The sequence below is a fragment of the Callospermophilus lateralis genome, chromosome 9, assembly GCF_048772815.1.
Source record: "Callospermophilus lateralis isolate mCalLat2 chromosome 9, mCalLat2.hap1, whole genome shotgun sequence".
In the NCBI taxonomy this organism is placed as follows: Eukaryota; Metazoa; Chordata; class Mammalia; order Rodentia; family Sciuridae; genus Callospermophilus; species Callospermophilus lateralis.
Window position 1 is genome coordinate 33,343,036 of NC_135313.1, and position 18,008 is coordinate 33,361,043.

General features: G+C 34.2%; 1 protein-coding gene across 1 annotated transcript in view; it reads left to right on the plus strand.

The window, feature by feature from the left end:
* The window catches only part of Catspert (catsper channel auxiliary subunit tau), a 165,073-nt gene that overhangs the window by 65,466 nt on the left and 81,599 nt on the right, over positions 1 to 18,008 (plus strand). The window contains 5 exon segments of the mRNA XM_076866836.1: positions 256 to 378; positions 1,826 to 1,870; positions 2,829 to 2,897; positions 4,762 to 4,841; positions 9,221 to 9,367. Of these exon segments, the coding sequence (XP_076722951.1) occupies positions 256 to 378; positions 1,826 to 1,870; positions 2,829 to 2,897; positions 4,762 to 4,841; positions 9,221 to 9,367 (464 nt within the window).

The window sequence follows — 18,008 nt, forward strand, 5'->3', positions numbered from 1 at the left end:
TCAGTAGTTCAGAGTGAAAGTTTGTGTAGCATTAAAAGAAAGGATTGTTGGCAATGGATGATTTAAACAGATCAATATTAACAGATATAAACAAGGTCCTGATTAGTTATAATTAGTTATGCACATAATATAATTTATAGTATTGTACTTCAGACATCAAAGGGTTGAGAGTTTCACATTCAGGTTTATTTGGAAATAATATCTGGATTTAAGACTGAAAATCTTATGGTTTTTTTTTTATATTTTGATATTGAGGTTCCCCGACGTCAAGATGATACACGGAATAATATTTCCTTAGAACTAATGCAACATAGCAAGACAGAAGTTTATCCTGTCTTATTAGGGAATGCTGAGGTACATCTTTATGAAGTAATTCAGGTATGTATAAAAATATTTTTGTTTTCACCTTGATTCCACATTGTCCAGTTGGCACTTCTTGTTGTGATTCTTTATACCTAATAGACTCCTTTTGTTTTTATCTAATAAGAATTAGTGACACAAATATCTGAAAAACAATAGAATCACCAAAAAGCATGAGACTTAAAAGAAGAAAAATTTTTATACTCCTTTGTAATAATACAATTTGAAAGCAATTGAGGGTTATGTGAAGTATACCTCTTGACCTGGAGGGCTTTTGGAGAAAAAGTACCTTCACTTGAGCAGTCTATAAGAAAAGCATTGTATCTTCCATAGTGAGCCGGATCTTAGGTAAAGCAGAAAGGTAGAAGATATGTTTAGTGAGGCAGTTAAATGTAGGTTTGTTAACCATGGAAGTAGCAGAAGATTCTGGGAGAAAAGGGAAACATGGTTTGGGTGGATGTGGAGAGAAGACTGAACCCTGTTCTGGGTCTTTCCATGATGTATAGACCAATAGTTCTCAGACTGTGCCTAATTTTGTTCTCCATTTTATAAAGCAGTAGTTTACCATAAGCTATTCCATTCTGAGGTTAAGTACTTAGGTAGAATGATTCTACACCTTGTTTGTACAAGTAAAAAACCACCATCTGCCTCATACAATAGTATGGTACAAATGGATAAATAAATTAACCATGCTAATACAAATGACCACCTGTGAACTTATCAAATTAACCAGAAGCACAGGGAAGCATGAATATATCAAACTCATATGGAAAAACCAGGCCCCTGAGCTTATTGAACATACTAGACCAGTGAATGAAGCAATCCCTCACTTAAGACTCACAAAAGAAGGAACACCCTTAGACTGAACCCTGTAGCACCTGATCACATCACCTGGTCACTTGTGATGAGCCTTGCCCAGGAAAATCACCACCGTGATGTAGTTTATGCATTTATTTTGGAAAGACATAAATTTGTTTGGTCTGTTAATGACATGGCTCATTCATAATAGTGGTCTAATTCAGGACATTAGAGATGAGTACAGATAGTGACCAACATACCAAGATTTATCTGGTTTACAAGAGCACAGCAGTTCTGGGGGGACAAGCAAGGTATTCAGTCCTGTCAAGAATCAGATCATCATGTAGATTTATGTATAAGGAACCCCCCCTCACAAAGAATACAGGCATAGCAGTTGCTCTAAGATTTGCAAAATGGGGAACTATTAACTAGCAAAAACATTTTTGTCTAAAATATAAATGCAAATATTAACATTTCTATTACTTCTACTCAGAATTCTTTTCTTCTTTTGAACATTCATTTTATTTGTATTTTAGCTGTTAGCTTCATATGTGCATTTGAAAAATCATTACCTGATTCTTTCTTGCTATAATATGTTTTAGATAATATATGGGAAAACATAGATGAGTAATTCTACATTGAAGAATTTTATTTTATTTTTTTCTAGAAAGGGTGCTTTACTGAAGAATTACAGTTATTGAATAAAAATACAGTAAGAACTTTACTAAAACTTTCTAAGTTTTGTGTGCATGGAATATTCTCTTAGCAGTTTATAGAACTTTATTCAGATATTGTTTGTATTCTACATCTTTTGTTTTTTTATTACCCTAACAGTTACTTGAATTAGTAAATTACATTTAACTAACAGTTACTTATGTGTAAAATTAGTAAAAATGTAATTAAATATAAAGTACAAATATTTGCTCACAAAATTCTTACACCTCCCCTGCCCCTTTTAAAAGCTGCTCTCTTACTGTTAAGTTGTGAAGGAGAAAATTAGAAATCCTCATGTGAGAGAATAGAATGGCTCTGACTGCTTCTTGGACCACAGAGCCTCAGGAACAACCCCCGCTGCACTGAGGGAGGATTATGTTTCTCCTTGGGGAGTTTCTGAAGAGATATTCTCAGTGCTTTATTTGTAATTAAGTTCTTAAAATTCATTAACTTGGTTATTTGCTCTTCTATTCCAAGAGACTTCTGTCTCAAGGCCAAAACAGGGGCAAGGAACACAAGGTTATCTCCTTTGACATCCTTCTTCATTTCACACATAAGCAACCTGGGATTCACAGGGGTGAGATCACTTATATAAATCAAAATTTTATCTGAAATTGGGAGTGGAGGTGTGAGGAGTGTGAGTAAACAATGTACATATATGTATATGAACATGTATTTATGCCAGTGTCTTTGCCTATTAACAATTTTGAGTTGATATTTTCCATACTTTAATCATACAAAAATATTTAACTCTAACATGAAAGATTTTAACATTTCAGGAAATGAATAGGTTTTCTATAGGTACTCCTTGTGTAAATATTTATTTCTTAAAATCTGGAGATTCATACTTGGGCTTTTATAACTTATACATTTGTGAAGTAAAACTATCACTTGCTATCGCCTTTCTAGTGAAATACCATTCTGATCAAACAATAAAATACAGTTGCCATTTTTAGTTTATCTGCAGGTTGGAGGTGGAATTTATGTTCTCCTATGGAAATTTTGGTTATGGATTTTCACATCAGGTTAGTTCCCCTCTTTTAAAAACTTAGATTCTATTTTGGCTCTTCATTCAAATCATTTTCTTTTGAGCCTCTGTTTTTTTTCCAGTTTGTTAAATTCTTCAAAATTAGTATTTTGCTGGGTATGGTGGTTCATGCCTGTAATCCCAGCAGCTTGGGAGGATTGAGACGGGAGGATCTCAGTTTTGCTGCCAGCCTTAGCAACTTACAGAGAGGCTCTAAGCAACTTAGTGAGACCCTGTGTCTAAATAAAAAATAAAAAAGTCCTGGGGAATATGGTTTAGTAAGTAAATGCCTTTGGGTTCAAACCCTGGTACCAAAATAAATGTTTTTGAAAGAATGCTGCTCTACTTTCTGCCCTTAAGGTGTATAGACTTTTCTTCTGCCTAAAAGCAAGAGACTTTGTCATTATTTCCTTATACATTTTAAAATGTATCTTTCATAACAGAATCTTTATTACAAAACTTGCTTTTGTGTTATACCTACAACACGTTTATGTAATTAAAATTGAAAATGAACGTATTTTAAGTATTCAAGAAATGAGTGTGGATTTTACACTTAAAAATATTAAAAATGGAGTTATTAAAATAATGTTATTCAGATAATGTTTTCTACTTTGATTTTTCCTCCATGGTTGTTTTCAATTGAAAAAACAACCATGATTGTTTCTGTTGTTGTTTGAACTTTTTCAGTTCATCAAGAGAGTAATATACTGAGAGAAGATAGCTTCTTGCCTGTTCAAATTCACTACCATATATGAATATTTGTGTACTAACCTGTATTCTTTTCGTTACATCCTTAGGCTAGATTCCTTAGAAAGAAAATTATTGTTCAAAACAATGGCCTTGTTAAGAATTTGTTCTAGAAAAGTTATACTAATATATACTCTTACCCACTGTTTAAAAGAACTCTTGATATCTTTGAGTATTATCACCATTTTGGGACATTTAAAAATCCAGTCACATTAGTGCTACTATTAAATAGGGGAAATGATCCCTGTATTTCAATATTTTTTAAAGTGTTGAGTGTTTTAAAATTAGTAATTGAAAGTGGGAACATCAGCCTTATTGACTAAGCATATTGCAATGTTAACTGAGAAATCTATATATTTTAAAATTTTGCCTATGGTATATCACAATTATCTTTAATGTATTTTGAAGAAGTAAATAGTATACAGGTGAAAGCTTCAAGGAACAGGTTTTCTTTTCTATTTTGTTTTTCTTTCTGTTTTCTTATAAGTTAGGCTATCTAGGAACCCTTAATTGTTCAGACCTTTTGATGATAGTCATAGTTTATGAGCATGAATTTCAGAAGTAGGTTTTGAGTCCAGATAAAAGCATATCATGTAAACACAGCAATGCTTAAGGAGATAGATAGTTTTCATATAAAACTGAGCAGGTATTGTTTTATATATGTGGAATTTACTAAAACAAGGAACAGAGATATACATATAGAAAAGAATGGGTTGTATCATAAAAATTCAGCTGATTTTATGCCTATGAACTATTTAGTTATCCTTATCTATCATGATACAGTAAAAATAATACCATACTCAAGGAGAGAAAAGGCTATGTTCACATCCTGGCTCTCATGCTTATTGTTTAATTTTAAACAAGTTACTGATCTCTGGTATCATCTGTAAAATAGGCAGTTACTACCTACCTCATTGATTTATTAAATGAATTGAATAAGATTAAAGTTATAAAAAAGCTTGTAAATGTTTAATACCCCCCAAAGTTCATTCCTTTCTTCATGCCTTTTCTTCTTATATTGTCACTTAAGTACTCTCTCATCGTCATGAGGGGTTAATAATAATAGGATAAGTTGTAACTAAATAGTGTTAAAATATAATTATATTTTTCTTCAGTTAAAACCTCTTCAAAAAATTGTTGAACCATCTATGTTTATGAATATTGCACCACCTCCAGAAAGAACAGATCCCCTAACGTAAGTGTTTTAAGTCTCGTTAATATGGTCAGATCATGTACAATTTTAGTAAAATTTGACAGAGCAATTTAGTTATCTTAAAAAGTCTTGAGGACATGACCAGGATGGGCTAGAATCCAAGGTAAGGAAAATACTGACTTGTTTTGCTTAATAAGGTGGGAAAACATATGAATTTCTGGGTGTAGTCTTGGAGAAAGGAGGTGAGAAGATGTGGAGTCAAGAAAGAGAGAAAAAGAGCTTCCTTCATGCCTGAAGGAGGAGCAGGAGAGGCTTAATGAGAAAGTTGTCCAGTGAGAGACTCCTTTCTGGGAATAGAGGTCAGGGACTTTTAAGATCAGGGTGTCAGGTAGTTGTCAGTTTTCTGTTCTGCAGTAATAGTAATGTTACTTCCACCTCCACAACACTCCAATTGTTACTTCCAAATCAACAGTAAAAAGACATGGTAAAAACCATCAAGAGCAAAATAAAAGTAATTTAAAATATAATATGCTAATCTATCTTGAAATTTCAACAATAAAAATAAATTGAAGAAAAATGAGCACCCAAGAAAGAGATTTAATCTTTAAAGAATAGGAAGTGGAAAAAAAATCTGAAATGGTATTGAGGGAACTCAATATAGAATGCAAAATTGTTTTCTAAATGCCTATTTTCCCTAGTCACACCAATACTGGGTATTAAAAATATACATCACCTATTTGGTATTGTGATTTGTGAAAATAATAAAGTTGTTGTATTGTTTCCTTTATATATTGACATTTTCACCTCTGTTTATTGTATTGATTAAGTAAGAATTTACTGAATGTCTGCTATATCCCCCAGGCACTGAAACTACAAAGATAAATGAGATCTGGTTGCTGACCTCAATCTCATGGTTTAATGAAAAGATAATATGCAAAAAAAATTAATAATAACTAGCATTATAATGCAGATAGGATAAGAACCCTTCTAGACCCCTTCCAGAGCTAAACATAAAGAACCATGGGACAGTTAATACGCTTTTAATTCTCTGAGGAGTTGGGGAAGACAGTATTATCAAGTAAGGCTACAAAAAAGGAAATGTTTGAGGTAAGATTTTGAAAAAAAAAAAAAAGATACATTGAGCTGATTTCAGAGGGGTGTGGGAACACATTCTCCAAATGGGCACATATATAAGGCTATGCTGTATTGCAGTAGCTAGTTGTGAGTGGATAATGAGTAGTTAGCTGTGAGTAGCTAAGAGCAGCACAGGAGCAAGGAGGGGAATAATGTGAGAGAGAGGAGTAGGCATAGGCAAGGTATAGTGATTAAGAATTCAGGATCAGGTGTGGTGGTGCCTGTGTAATCCTAGTGGCTCAGAAGGCTGAGACAGGAGGATTATGAGTTCAAAGCCAGCCTCAGCAACTTAGCGAGGCACTAAGCAACTCAGTGAGACTTGTCTCTTCTCTAAATAGAATACAAAATAGGGCTAGGGATGTGGCTCAGTGGTTGAGTGGCTCTGAGTTCAATTCCCAGTACCAAAAAACAAAAAAAGCAGGATCTACACTGGATGATGTATGCCTGTAATCCTAGCAGCTTGAAAGTTTGAGGCAAGAGGATCATGAGTTCAAAGACTGCCTCAGCAACGAAGCAAGGCCCTAAGTAACTAAGTGAAACCCATATATAAATAAAATATGAAAAAAGGGCAAGGATGTGGCTTTGTGCTTAAGCACCCCTAGGTTCAATCCCCAGTATAAAAAAAAAAAAATTCAGGCACTAGAGCCAGACTAGTTGGGTTCCAGTACTAGCTATATGACTTTGGGCAAGTTACCTAGGTAATTGATCCTTTATTTATTGAATATTTGGTCTGTGCAGAGACATATGGCTTAGAGACTGACAGAGGATTATTGTGATATTAACTAGGTGATGAGTCCAGTTGCAGCTGTGGCACCAGTTTTGGAGTAAATTAACCCATCTGGTGGTATCTGGTATATAGCTATAGATCCAGTCAATGCTTCTTCTTCCTTACTTGCTAATAAAGACTAAGAATCAGTTTGCATTTAGCCGGCAAGAAGAGCGCTATACTTTCCTTCTCCTGCCTCAGAGGTATATCAGCTCTCAGCCCTAGGTCATAATTTAGTTTCCCAGGATCTTGATCACGTTTTCCTTCTGTAAAATCTCATACTGGCCTATTGCATTGGTAAAATTTTGCTGATTGGACTAGTGAATAAGAAGTAGCAACTATCCTAGGTTTATCAATAAGACATTTTCACATCAGAGTAGGAAATAAATATGCAGAAATTCAGGAGCTTTCTACCTCAGTGGAATTTCTAAGGGCCAGTGAATTGGGCATGTTGAGATATTCCTTCTAAGGAGATTGTTGCATTTGGTCCCTCCTACAACCAAAAAAGAGACACAATACCTAGTGGGCTAATTTGAATTTGAAGGTACCCTGTTCCTCATTTGGGTGTATTAGTATGGCCTATTTACTGAGTGACCCCCAAAGCTGGTAGTTTCGCATGGAACCCAGAACAAGAGAAGGCTCTGCAACAGTTGCAAGCTGCTTTGCCAGTTGCTCTGCCACTTGGACCCATATGATACAACAGATCTAGTGGCATAATACATGTCAGTGACAGATGGAGACAGTATGTTTGGAGATTTTAGCAAGCCCCTATGGATGAATCATGGAACAGACCCTTAGAATTTTGGAACAAAGCCCTGTCACCACCTGCAAATAGCTACTCTACTTTTCAGAAAGAGTTCCAGTCTGACACTGGACTTAGTAGAGACTGAATGTTTAATCATAGGCTACCAAGTTACCATGCAAACTGAGCTGCTGTCATTAACTTGGTTGTCTGACCCACTAAGCCATAAAGTTGTCAGTGTACAGTGATACTTCATCATCAAATGGAAATGATATTATGTGACCGGGCCCAATCTTACACTAGTTACATATTTTTCTTCCCTACATGCAGTGCTTCTGACAAAACTACAGTTTATGAACTTAAAAGATGCCTTTTCCATGATCATGGTATTCCACACAGCATTGTTCTAATCAAGGAACTCACTTCATAGCAAACAAAATGCAGCTTTGTTTCCATGATCATTAAATTTGTTGGTCTTATCATGTTCCCTGCCATACTGAAGCATCTGGATTAACAATGGAATAGCCTTTTGAAGATTCAGTTACACTACCAGCTGGGTGACACTTTTAAGTCTGGGGCAAGGTTCTTTAGAAGGTTGTTTGTGCTCTGAATCAGTGACTGATATATATATTTTTTCTCCCATAGTCAAGATTCATGCATGGGTTCATGCATAAAGATGTGGAAATGGAAGTTATGCTACTCAGTGTTACCCATAGGGATCCTCTAGCAAAATTCTTGCTCTGTTTCATGTAACCTTATTCTCCACTGACCTAGAAGTCTTAGTTCTAAGGGGACAAGTAGACATAATGACTTCCACAGAACTGGATGTGAATACTGCTATCTAGCCATTTTGGGCTCCTCATTCCTCTGCATCAGCAAGCAAACAAAGGAATTACTGCACTTGTAGGTGATTGATGTGGTGCTATTATTTCCTGAACCAGAGAATTCTGAGGCAATAATATATTTAAAGAAGGGGGAAAATGGTGAGCTCTGTTTTAGACATACTGAGTTTAAGGTGCTTACCACTATGCATAATACAGTTTAAGAACATGAGTTTTATTGTCAAAGAAGCTGTGTTCAGATGTTTGCTTTGTCATTTCTCAGCTACAAGACTTTGGGAGTAGTTGCTTAACCTCTTTAAACCTAGCTTTTTTTTTTTTTAAAGAGAGAGAGAATTTTTTAAGTATTTTATTTTTTTTTTAGTTTTCGGCGGACACAACATCTTTGTTTGTATGTGGTGCTGAGGATCAAACCCGGGCGGCACGCATGCCAGGCGAGCGTGTTACCGCTTAAGCCACATCCCCAGCCCCAAAACCTAGCTTTTTATATGTAAAATAGGATCTAATGATTTTCATCTCATTATATGCATTTACTATGAAAACTGAGGTAATATTTTATATGGAGTCATATGAACACAGTGTCTGACACACCATATATTCCATAGAATTAATAGATTTAAAGATTGAGATACTTGGGAGACAGATTCAGCTGTAAATATTGGGAGAGAGGTCTGGGCTCAAATATTTTCTATTTTTCTTTCTTCAGGTCTCTCTTTTCCCCCTTGCTGCTCATGATCTTAGTAGAAAGCAGAGTGAAGTTAGCACTTTTCTCAGCAATAATTCCTGATTATTTTCTTTTTTCTTAACTCTATACTCTGATGACTTAAGGTAGATAGGCAAGCTGAATGAAAGACAGAAGGTTTCAGAAGTAATAGCTACCACTGGTTTTAGAAGTGCACTTTGATATATATCAATATTTAACTTTATTACCATTTTTCAGAAATGTTATTACACCACGACCAGTAGAATATCCAGCATTTTTATCCCCAGACCTGAATGTTACTGTTGGGACTCCAACTACTTCGAAGGAGACAAACCAGACACCTGTTGTGCGGCTTGAAAAACTTGAGCAACAACCCCGGGAAAGGTAAAAAACACAAAAGTTTTCATTTATTTATTATTTATGTCATAGGTTAACTTCTTCCTTTGAGACATGGGCTTGGTATAGGTCCAGCCACATTGACTGTGTTATTTCATGGGTTCATGGATTATCCAATCCAGATGTTTTGTTTAAAAACAACAACAACAAAAAAGTCAGTTTATAGCAAGAAAAGAGTTGAAAAAGGAAGAAAGCTTATTATTTCTTACTGTCTTAAATCAAAAATGTTTTCTGTAGCCTTTTGTTCTTTTGTGTATTTCTTATCCTTTTTTTTCTCTATGCTTCAGTCTAGATATCTTCTTCTGATTTACATTCTAGTTCAGTGGTTCTTCTTTGTTTCTAACCTGCTGTTAAACCAGTTGAATTCTTTATTTCAGTTACTTTCTTTTTATGGAATGTCCATGTATTTGTATACTTTCTATTTATCTTCCCAAACCCCTAGCCTTGTCTTCTAATACCTTAAACATATTAGTTGTGTTGGTCAGCTCAGACCACTATTAAAAAAAAATACCAGAGAGGAGGTGGCTAAAACTTTATACACTTATTTTTCATAGTCCTGGAAGTTAGGAAGTCCAGAATCAAGGTGCTGACTGATTTGATTCCTGCTGAGGGCCCTGTTCCTCATTTGCAAATCAACTTCTTGCTGTACCATCACAGAGTGGAAAGGGGGGGGGGAATATGATTTGTCTTATGTCTCTTCTTATATGGACACTAATTTCTCTCAGAAATTACCTCCCAAATGTCATTACATAGGGGATTAGGGCTTCAACATATTAATTTGGGTAGGGGGAGAGCACTCAAAGTACAGGAATTATTGCTGTTTTAATGTTAAGATTTAATGACTCCATTATCTGAATCTCTTATAAATATGTTCCAAATGTTGGTTTTTATATTAGTTTTCAGTCTTTTTGTTTTTTATTTTTGGCACCCAATGCTGCTTAATCACTGAGACACATCCCCAGCCTTTTTTTTTTGGTTATTTTTATTTTGACATAGGTTCTTGCTAAGTTGCTTAGAACCTTGCCAAGTTGCTGAGGCTGGCCTTGTACTTACAATCCTCCTGCCTCAGCCTCTTGAGCCTCTGAGATTATAGGTATGTGCCACTGCTCCTGGCAGATTTTACATTCTTGTATGCATAGTTGTGCTACTGGATACAGGTACTGTATTTGAAAATTTTTAGAACTAATTTGAGGCTCTTAACTACATATTATTACAGAGAAAGTATTTATTTGCATCTGATAGCCAGTTAGGCAAAGAGTACAGGAAATTCCCAGATCACTTTAATGCAATTAAGATCAAGACTGAAATGATTTGTAGCTGGTCTTTAGTTCCTGTGATGATTAATCTTTTTCTGCTTTACTCTTACTCCTAGTGACAGAACTGGAATTAGGAGGAGGAAAGACAACCAAGTCATGATATTTAAAGAAGCTAGATAAAATATATTTTTCAATTTTGTTAGAAAGCCTCAATGAGGGCCAGGTGTGGTGGTGCAAATCCGCAATCCCAGAGACTTGGGAGGTTGAGACAGGAAGATTACAGGTTCAAAGAGAGTCTTTGAAATTTAGTAAGACCCTAAGCAACTTAACAAGACCCTGTCTTAAAATAAAAAAAAATAAAACGTGTTAGGGATGTAGCTCAGTGACAAAGCACTCCTGAGTTAAATCCCAGTACCTTCCTCCCTCCAAATCAATGAGTTGTAGAGGTAGTGAGGGGTTGCAGATCCAAGATTCCATACAGAAAGCAAGCCCAGAGATGTTGAGCCCATAATTTGGTGCCATTTATTTTTCAAGGCATTTGTTGTGACCAAGAAGGTAAAGAACTGGTTCCATGGTTTGGCTATTGTGAGTTGTGCTGCATGAATGGCATGCATGTATCACTGTAGTATGATAACTTTAATTCTTTATGATGAATACTGATAAGTGGGATAGTTGGGTCTTATGTGGTTCCATTCCTAGTTTTTAGAGGAACCTCCATATTGATTTCCATAGGGGTTGTATTTTTTTTTTTTAAATTTATAATCTCACCAACAGTGTAAAAGTGTTCCCTTTTCTCTACATCCTCTCCAGCATTTAGTATTGTTTGTCTTTTTGATGGCTTCCATTTTAACTGCTGTGAGAAGAAATCTCAGAGTAGTTTTGATTTGTATTCCCCTAATTGCTAATGATGTTGAGAAACTCACATATCATTGTTGTTCATTTCTGTATCTTCTTTTAAGGAGTGTCTTTTAATTCATTTGCCCACTTATTAAGTGCATTATTATTTTTATTTGGTGTTGAGTTTTGGCCTTTATATAGTCTAGATACTAATCCTCTATAAGAAGAACAGCTAGCAAAAATTTCTCCATTATGTAGGTTTTCTCTTCACATTCTTAATTGTTTCCTTTGCTGTGCAGAAACTTTTTAAATTTGATGCCATTCCATTTATTAATAACTCTTGGTATTATTTCAGGAGCATTAGTAGTCCTGTTGAAAAAGCTGTTGCCTGTGTCTATATGCTAAAGTATTGACCATATATATATTTTTTTTTTCCTAGCAATTGCATAGTTTCTTTTCTGATTCCTAGGTCTTTAATATGTATTTAGTTGATGTTGGGGCAAGGTGAGAGAAAAGTTGTAGTCTCATTGTTCTACGTATGGATAACCACTTTTCCCAGCTCCATTTGTTTAAAAGGCTGTCTTCTGCAGTGTGCTTTTGGTGCCTTTATCAAGGATCAGATGACTCTATCTGTGTGGATTTGTCTAGTGTCTCCTATTCTGAACCTTTTTTTGGTCTATGTGTCTGTTTTTATGTCAGTGACATGCAGTTTTTGTTACTATAACTCTTTAGTATAATTTGAAGTCAGATATTGTGATGCCACCAGCATTACTTTTTTGGCTTAGAATTGCTTAAACTATTCTGGATCTTTTATTTTTATAAATGAATATTAGAACTGTTTTCTAGTTATGTGAAGAATGTTATTGATATTTTGATGGGGATTGCATTGAATCTCTATATTGCTTTGGTAGTATGGCTACATTAACATTTTAATTCTGCCTGTTCATGAGTATGGGAGGTCTTTTCATCTTTGTGTGTCTTCTACAATGTGTCTTCTACAATTTCTTCCTTCAATGTTCTATAGTTTTCTTTACTGAGTCTTTCATCTCCTTTGTTAGATTTATTCCTAGATAATTTTTTGAGGCTATTGTGAATAGGATTGTTTTCCTGATTACTTTCACAGCATATTCATTGTTGGTATAAAAGAGATTTTTTTATATTACTTTTGTAATCAGGTACTTTGTTGAATTTGTTTATTTGATCTAGCAGTCTTTTGTTGGAGTTTTAATTTTTTTAATATTCTCAATATAGGACCATATTTGTAAGCACTGATAATTTGACTTCTTCCTTTCCTTTTTTTTTAAATTTTTCCTGTGTGTGTGTGTGATGCTAGGGATTGAACCCAGGCCCTTGTGCATGCAAGGCAAGCACTCTGCCAACTGAGCTATATCCCAGCCCTTTCCTATTTTTATTCTTTTTATTTTCTTTTCTTGCCTAATTGCTCTGACTAGAATTTCTAGTATTAAATAGGAATAGTGAGAGTTGACATCCTTGTCTTTTTCTGGATTTTAAAGGAAATGCTTTTAGTTTTTCCTGATTTACTATGATGTTGGCTTGGTGTGTGTGTGTGTGTGTATAAAATCTCCTTTATGATGTTGAGCTAAGTTCCCTAGTTTCTTCAGTGTTCTTATTATGAATGGGTGCTGAATTTTGTCATGTTTTTTTCTGAATCTATTGAGATGACCAAGTGTTTTTTGTCCTTAATTCTGTTTGTGTGATGAACTACACTTATTGATTTGCATGTTAAACCATTCTTTCATCTCTGGGATAAAACCAAATTGGTCATGATGGTACAGTCTTCTTAATATGCTGTTGAATATGATTTGCTAATATTTTATGAAGTATTTCTGCACCTAAGTTCATCAGGAATATTGTTCTCTAGTTTTCTTTCCTGATGTTTCCTTATCTGGTTTTGGTATGAGTGTGATACTAGCTACATAGAATGGACTCTATTTTATGGAGCATTGGCATTAATTCTTCATCACAGATCTGGTAGAATTCAGGGTTTTTATTTATTAGACTTTTTTTTTTTTTCTTCTATCTCATTACTATTTGTTGGTCTGTTTAGGTTTTTTATGTCTTCTCAATTCAATTTTGCTGGTAATTTTTGTCTAGAAATGTTTCCATTTCTTGTAGGTTTTCCAGTTTATTAGAGTATTAAGTTTTCAGAATAGTTCTTAATGATCCACTGGATTTCTATGATATTTGTGGTGATTTCTCCTTTTTTCATTTCTAATTTTTAAATTTGGGTCTTGTCTCTTTTTCTTTTGGTTAGTTTGCCTATAGCTTATCAATGTTGTTTACTTTTTGAAAGAGTCAACTCTTTGTTTCATTGATTCTTTGTATTTTTTTTAATTCTCAATTTCATTAATTTTGGTTCTGATTTTAATTATATCCTTCATTTTGCTGGTTTTGGAATTGGTTTATTGTTCCTTTTCAGGGGCCTTTAGATGCATCATTAGGTTGTTTATTTGTTCTGATTTTCCTTTGTAGATATTCATAGCTATAACATTTCCTCTTTGAACTGCTTTCCTAGTGCTCTAGAGGTTCTGACATCCCATTGGATTTTTGAAATTTCTCCCCTGATTTCTTATCACACATTGATCATTCAGAAGTAAATTTTTCAATCTCCATCTGTTTATACAGTTTTTACAGGGTTTTTTTTTTTTTTTGTGTGTGTGTGTGTGTGTGTGTGTGTGTGTTGATTTCATTCTGTTATGATCTGATAAGATGTAAGGAATTATATCATTTTTTTTTTAACTTTTAGAGAGTTACTTTGTGGCCTAAAATATGGTCTGATTTTAAGAAGGTTCCATGATTCTCTGAGAGGAAAGTATGTTCAGCTGCTGTTGGATGAAATAGTCTATAGATGTCTGTTAAGTTCATTTGATTTATAATATTTTTCAGTGATGCCGCCCACTTCACTCTCCTGCTAAGGATTGTTTTGGTTATTCTGGGTCTCTTATTTTTCCAGATGAATTTCTTGATTGCATTTTCTATTTCTATGAGGAATGTAATTGGGATTTTGATTGGAATTGCATTAAATCTTTATAGTGCTTTTCAAAGGATGGTCATTTTGATAATATTAATTCTGCCTATCCAAAAGCAAGATAGATCTTTCCATTTCTAAGGTCTTCTTTGACTTCTTTCTTTAGGGTTCTATAATTTTCATTATAGAGATTTTTCACCTCTTTTGTTAAGTTGATTCCTAAGTTTTTTTTTTTTTTGAGGCTATTATAAATGGGGTAGTTTTCTCATTTTCCTTTCTGAGGATTTGTCACTAACACAGAGAAATGCTTTTGATTTATGGATATTGATTTTATATTCTGCTACTTTGCTGAACTCATTTACTAGTCTTAGAAATTTCCTGGTGGAACTTTAGAGTCTTCTAGGTATAGAATTATATCATCAGAAAATAGTGCTAATTTGAGTTCTTCTTTTCCTATGTGTATCTCTTTAATTTCTTTTGCCTGTCTAATTGCTCTGGCCAGTGTTTCAAGAACTATGTTAAAAGAAGTGGTGAAAGAGGGTATCCCTGATTGTTTCAGTTTTTAGAGGGAATGCCTTTAATTTTATTCATTTAGAATGATGTTGGCCTGGGGCTTAGCATAGCCTTTATGATGTTGAGATATGTTTCTGTTTTCCCTAATTTTTCTAGTGTTTTAAACATGAAGGGGTGCTGTATTTTCTCAGATGCTTTTGCTGCGTCTATTGATATGATCATATGATTCTTATCTTTAAGTCTATTGATGTGATGAATTACACTTATTGATTTTCGTATGTTGAACCAACCTTGCATCCCTGGGATGAATCCCACTTGATCGTAGTGCATGATCTTTTTCATATATTTTTGTAATTGATTTGCCAGAATTTTATTGAGAATTTTTGCATTTATATTCATTAGAGATATTGGTCTCTTTTTTTGATGTGTCTTTGCCTGGTTTTGGAATCAGTGACATATTGACCTCCTAGAATGAGTTTGGAAGTTCTCTCTCTTTTTCTATTTCCTGAAATAATTTGAAGAGTATTAGAATTAGTTTTTCTTTAAAGGCCTTGTAGAACTCAGCTGTGTATGCATCCCGGTCCTGGGCTTTTTTTGGTTGGTAGATTTTGATGACATCACTTGAAATTGATCTGTTTAAATTGTGTATATTGAATCCTGATTCAATTTGGGCAAATTATATGATTCTATAAATTTGTCAATGCCTTCAATATTTTATATTTTATTGGGAGTACAAGTTTTCAAAATAATTTATAATTATCTTCTGTATTTCTGTAGTGTCTTCCTTTTTCATCATGTATGTTAGTAATTTGAGTTTTCTCTCTCCTTCTCTTTATTAGCATGGCTAAGAGTCTGTCAATTTTATTTATTTTTTTGAAGAACTAACTTTTTGTTCTGTCAATTTTTTTCAATTGTTTCTTTTGTTTCAATTTTATTGATTTCAGCTCTGATTTTAATTACTTCCTGTCTTCTACTGCTTTTGGTGTTGATTTGTTCTTCTTTTTTCTAGGGCTTTGAGATGTACTATCATTTATTTGTTGACTTTTTCTTCTTTTAAGGAATGAACTCCATGCAATGAACTTTCCTCTTAGAACTACTTTCATAGTTTCCGAGAGATTTCGATATATTGTATCAGTATTCTCATTCACCTCTAAAAATTTTTAATCTCCTCCTTGATGTTTTCTGCAACCCATCCTTCATTCAGTAGCATATTATTTAGTTTCTAGGTTTTGGAGTGGATTTTATTTCTTATTTTATCATTGATTTCTAATTTCATTCCATTATTATCTGATATAATTCAGGGTAGTATCTCTACTTTTTTACATTTTCTATGATTTGCTTTGTGGCATAGTATATGGTCTATTTTAGAGAAGGATCCAAGTGCTGCTGAGAAGAAAGTGTATTTGCTTGTTGAAGGATGAAATATTCTATATATGTCAGTTAAGTCCAAATTATTGATTGTGTATATTATTGAGTTCTATAGTTTCTTTGTTCAGCTTTTATTTGGAAGATCTACCTAGTGATGAAAGAGGTGTGTTAAAGTCACCCAAATTTATTGAGTTATGATCTGTTTGACTCTTGAACTTGAGAAGATGAGTGTGATGAGTGTAAATGCTCCATTGTTTGGGGTATATATATTTATAATTGTTAAGTCTTGTTGGTGTATGGTTCCCTTGAGCAGTATGTAGTGTCCTTCTTTATCCTTTTTGATTGACTTTAGTTTGAAGTCTACTTTATTTGATATGAGGATGGAAACCCCTGCTTGCTGCCGCAGACCATGTGAGTGGTATGATTTTCCCAACCTTTCACCTTCAGTCTGTGGATGTATTTTCCTATGAGATGAGTCTCTTGAAGGCAGCATATTGTTGGGTCTTTTTTTTTTTTTTGATCCAATTTGCTAGTGTATGTCTTTTGATTGGTGAGTTTAAGCCATTAACATTCAGGGTTATTATTGAGACATGATTTGTATTCCCAGCCATTTTTGTTTATTTTTGGTATTTAATATGACTTGGTTTCTCCTCTGATTAGATTTTCCTTTAGTGTAATCCCTCCATCTGCTGATTTTCATCATTGTTTTTCATTTTCTCCTCTTGGAATCTTTTGCTGAGGATGTTATGTAGTGCAGGCTTTCTAGTTGTAAATTCTTTTAACTTTTGTTTATCATGGAAGGTTTTTATTTCATCATCAAATAAATCTAAAGCTTAGTTTTGCTGTATATAAGATTCTTGGTTGGCATCCATTTTCTTTCAAAGCTTGGTATATGTTGTCCCATGATCTCCTGGCTTTGAGGGTCTGGGTTGAAAACTCTCCTGAGATACGAATTGGTCTCCCCCTATATGTGATCTGATTTTTCTCTCTTGCGCCTTTTAAGATTCTATCCTTATTCCGTATGCTAGGCATTTTCATTATAATGAGCCTTGATGTAGATCTGTTCTAATTTTGTACATTTGGTGTCCTGTAAGCCTCTTGTATTTGGTTTTCCAGTTCATTCTTCATGCTTGAGAAATTTTCTGATATTATTTCATTGAAGATATTGTATATTCCTTTGGTTTGAAACTCTGTGTCTTCCTCTATCTTAATAACTCTTAGATTTGGTCTTTTGATGCTGTCCCATAATTCTTGGATGTTCTATTCTTGGTTTCTTACTGTCTTCACTGTGTGATCAACTTTATTTTCCATATTGTGTACTTTGACTTCATTATCTGATGTTCTTTCTTCCAAGTGATCTAGTCTGTTGGTTATGTTTTCTATTGAGTTTTTTATTTGATTTATTGTATCTTTCATTTCAAGGATTTCTGACTTTTTTTTTCAGATTTCTTTCTCTGTCTTGAAGTAATCTTTTGCTACCTGTATTTGTTCTCTTATCTCTTTGTTGGAGTGATCAATTCTTAATTGCCTGTATTTGCTCATTTAGGTCATTCTTTAATTCACAGATCACTTTAATTCTGAACCTTCTGATCTCCTTCTCTGACATTTCATCAACTTTGCTGTACATGGGTTCTGTTATTATAGTATCCTGGTTTGTTTGGGGCAC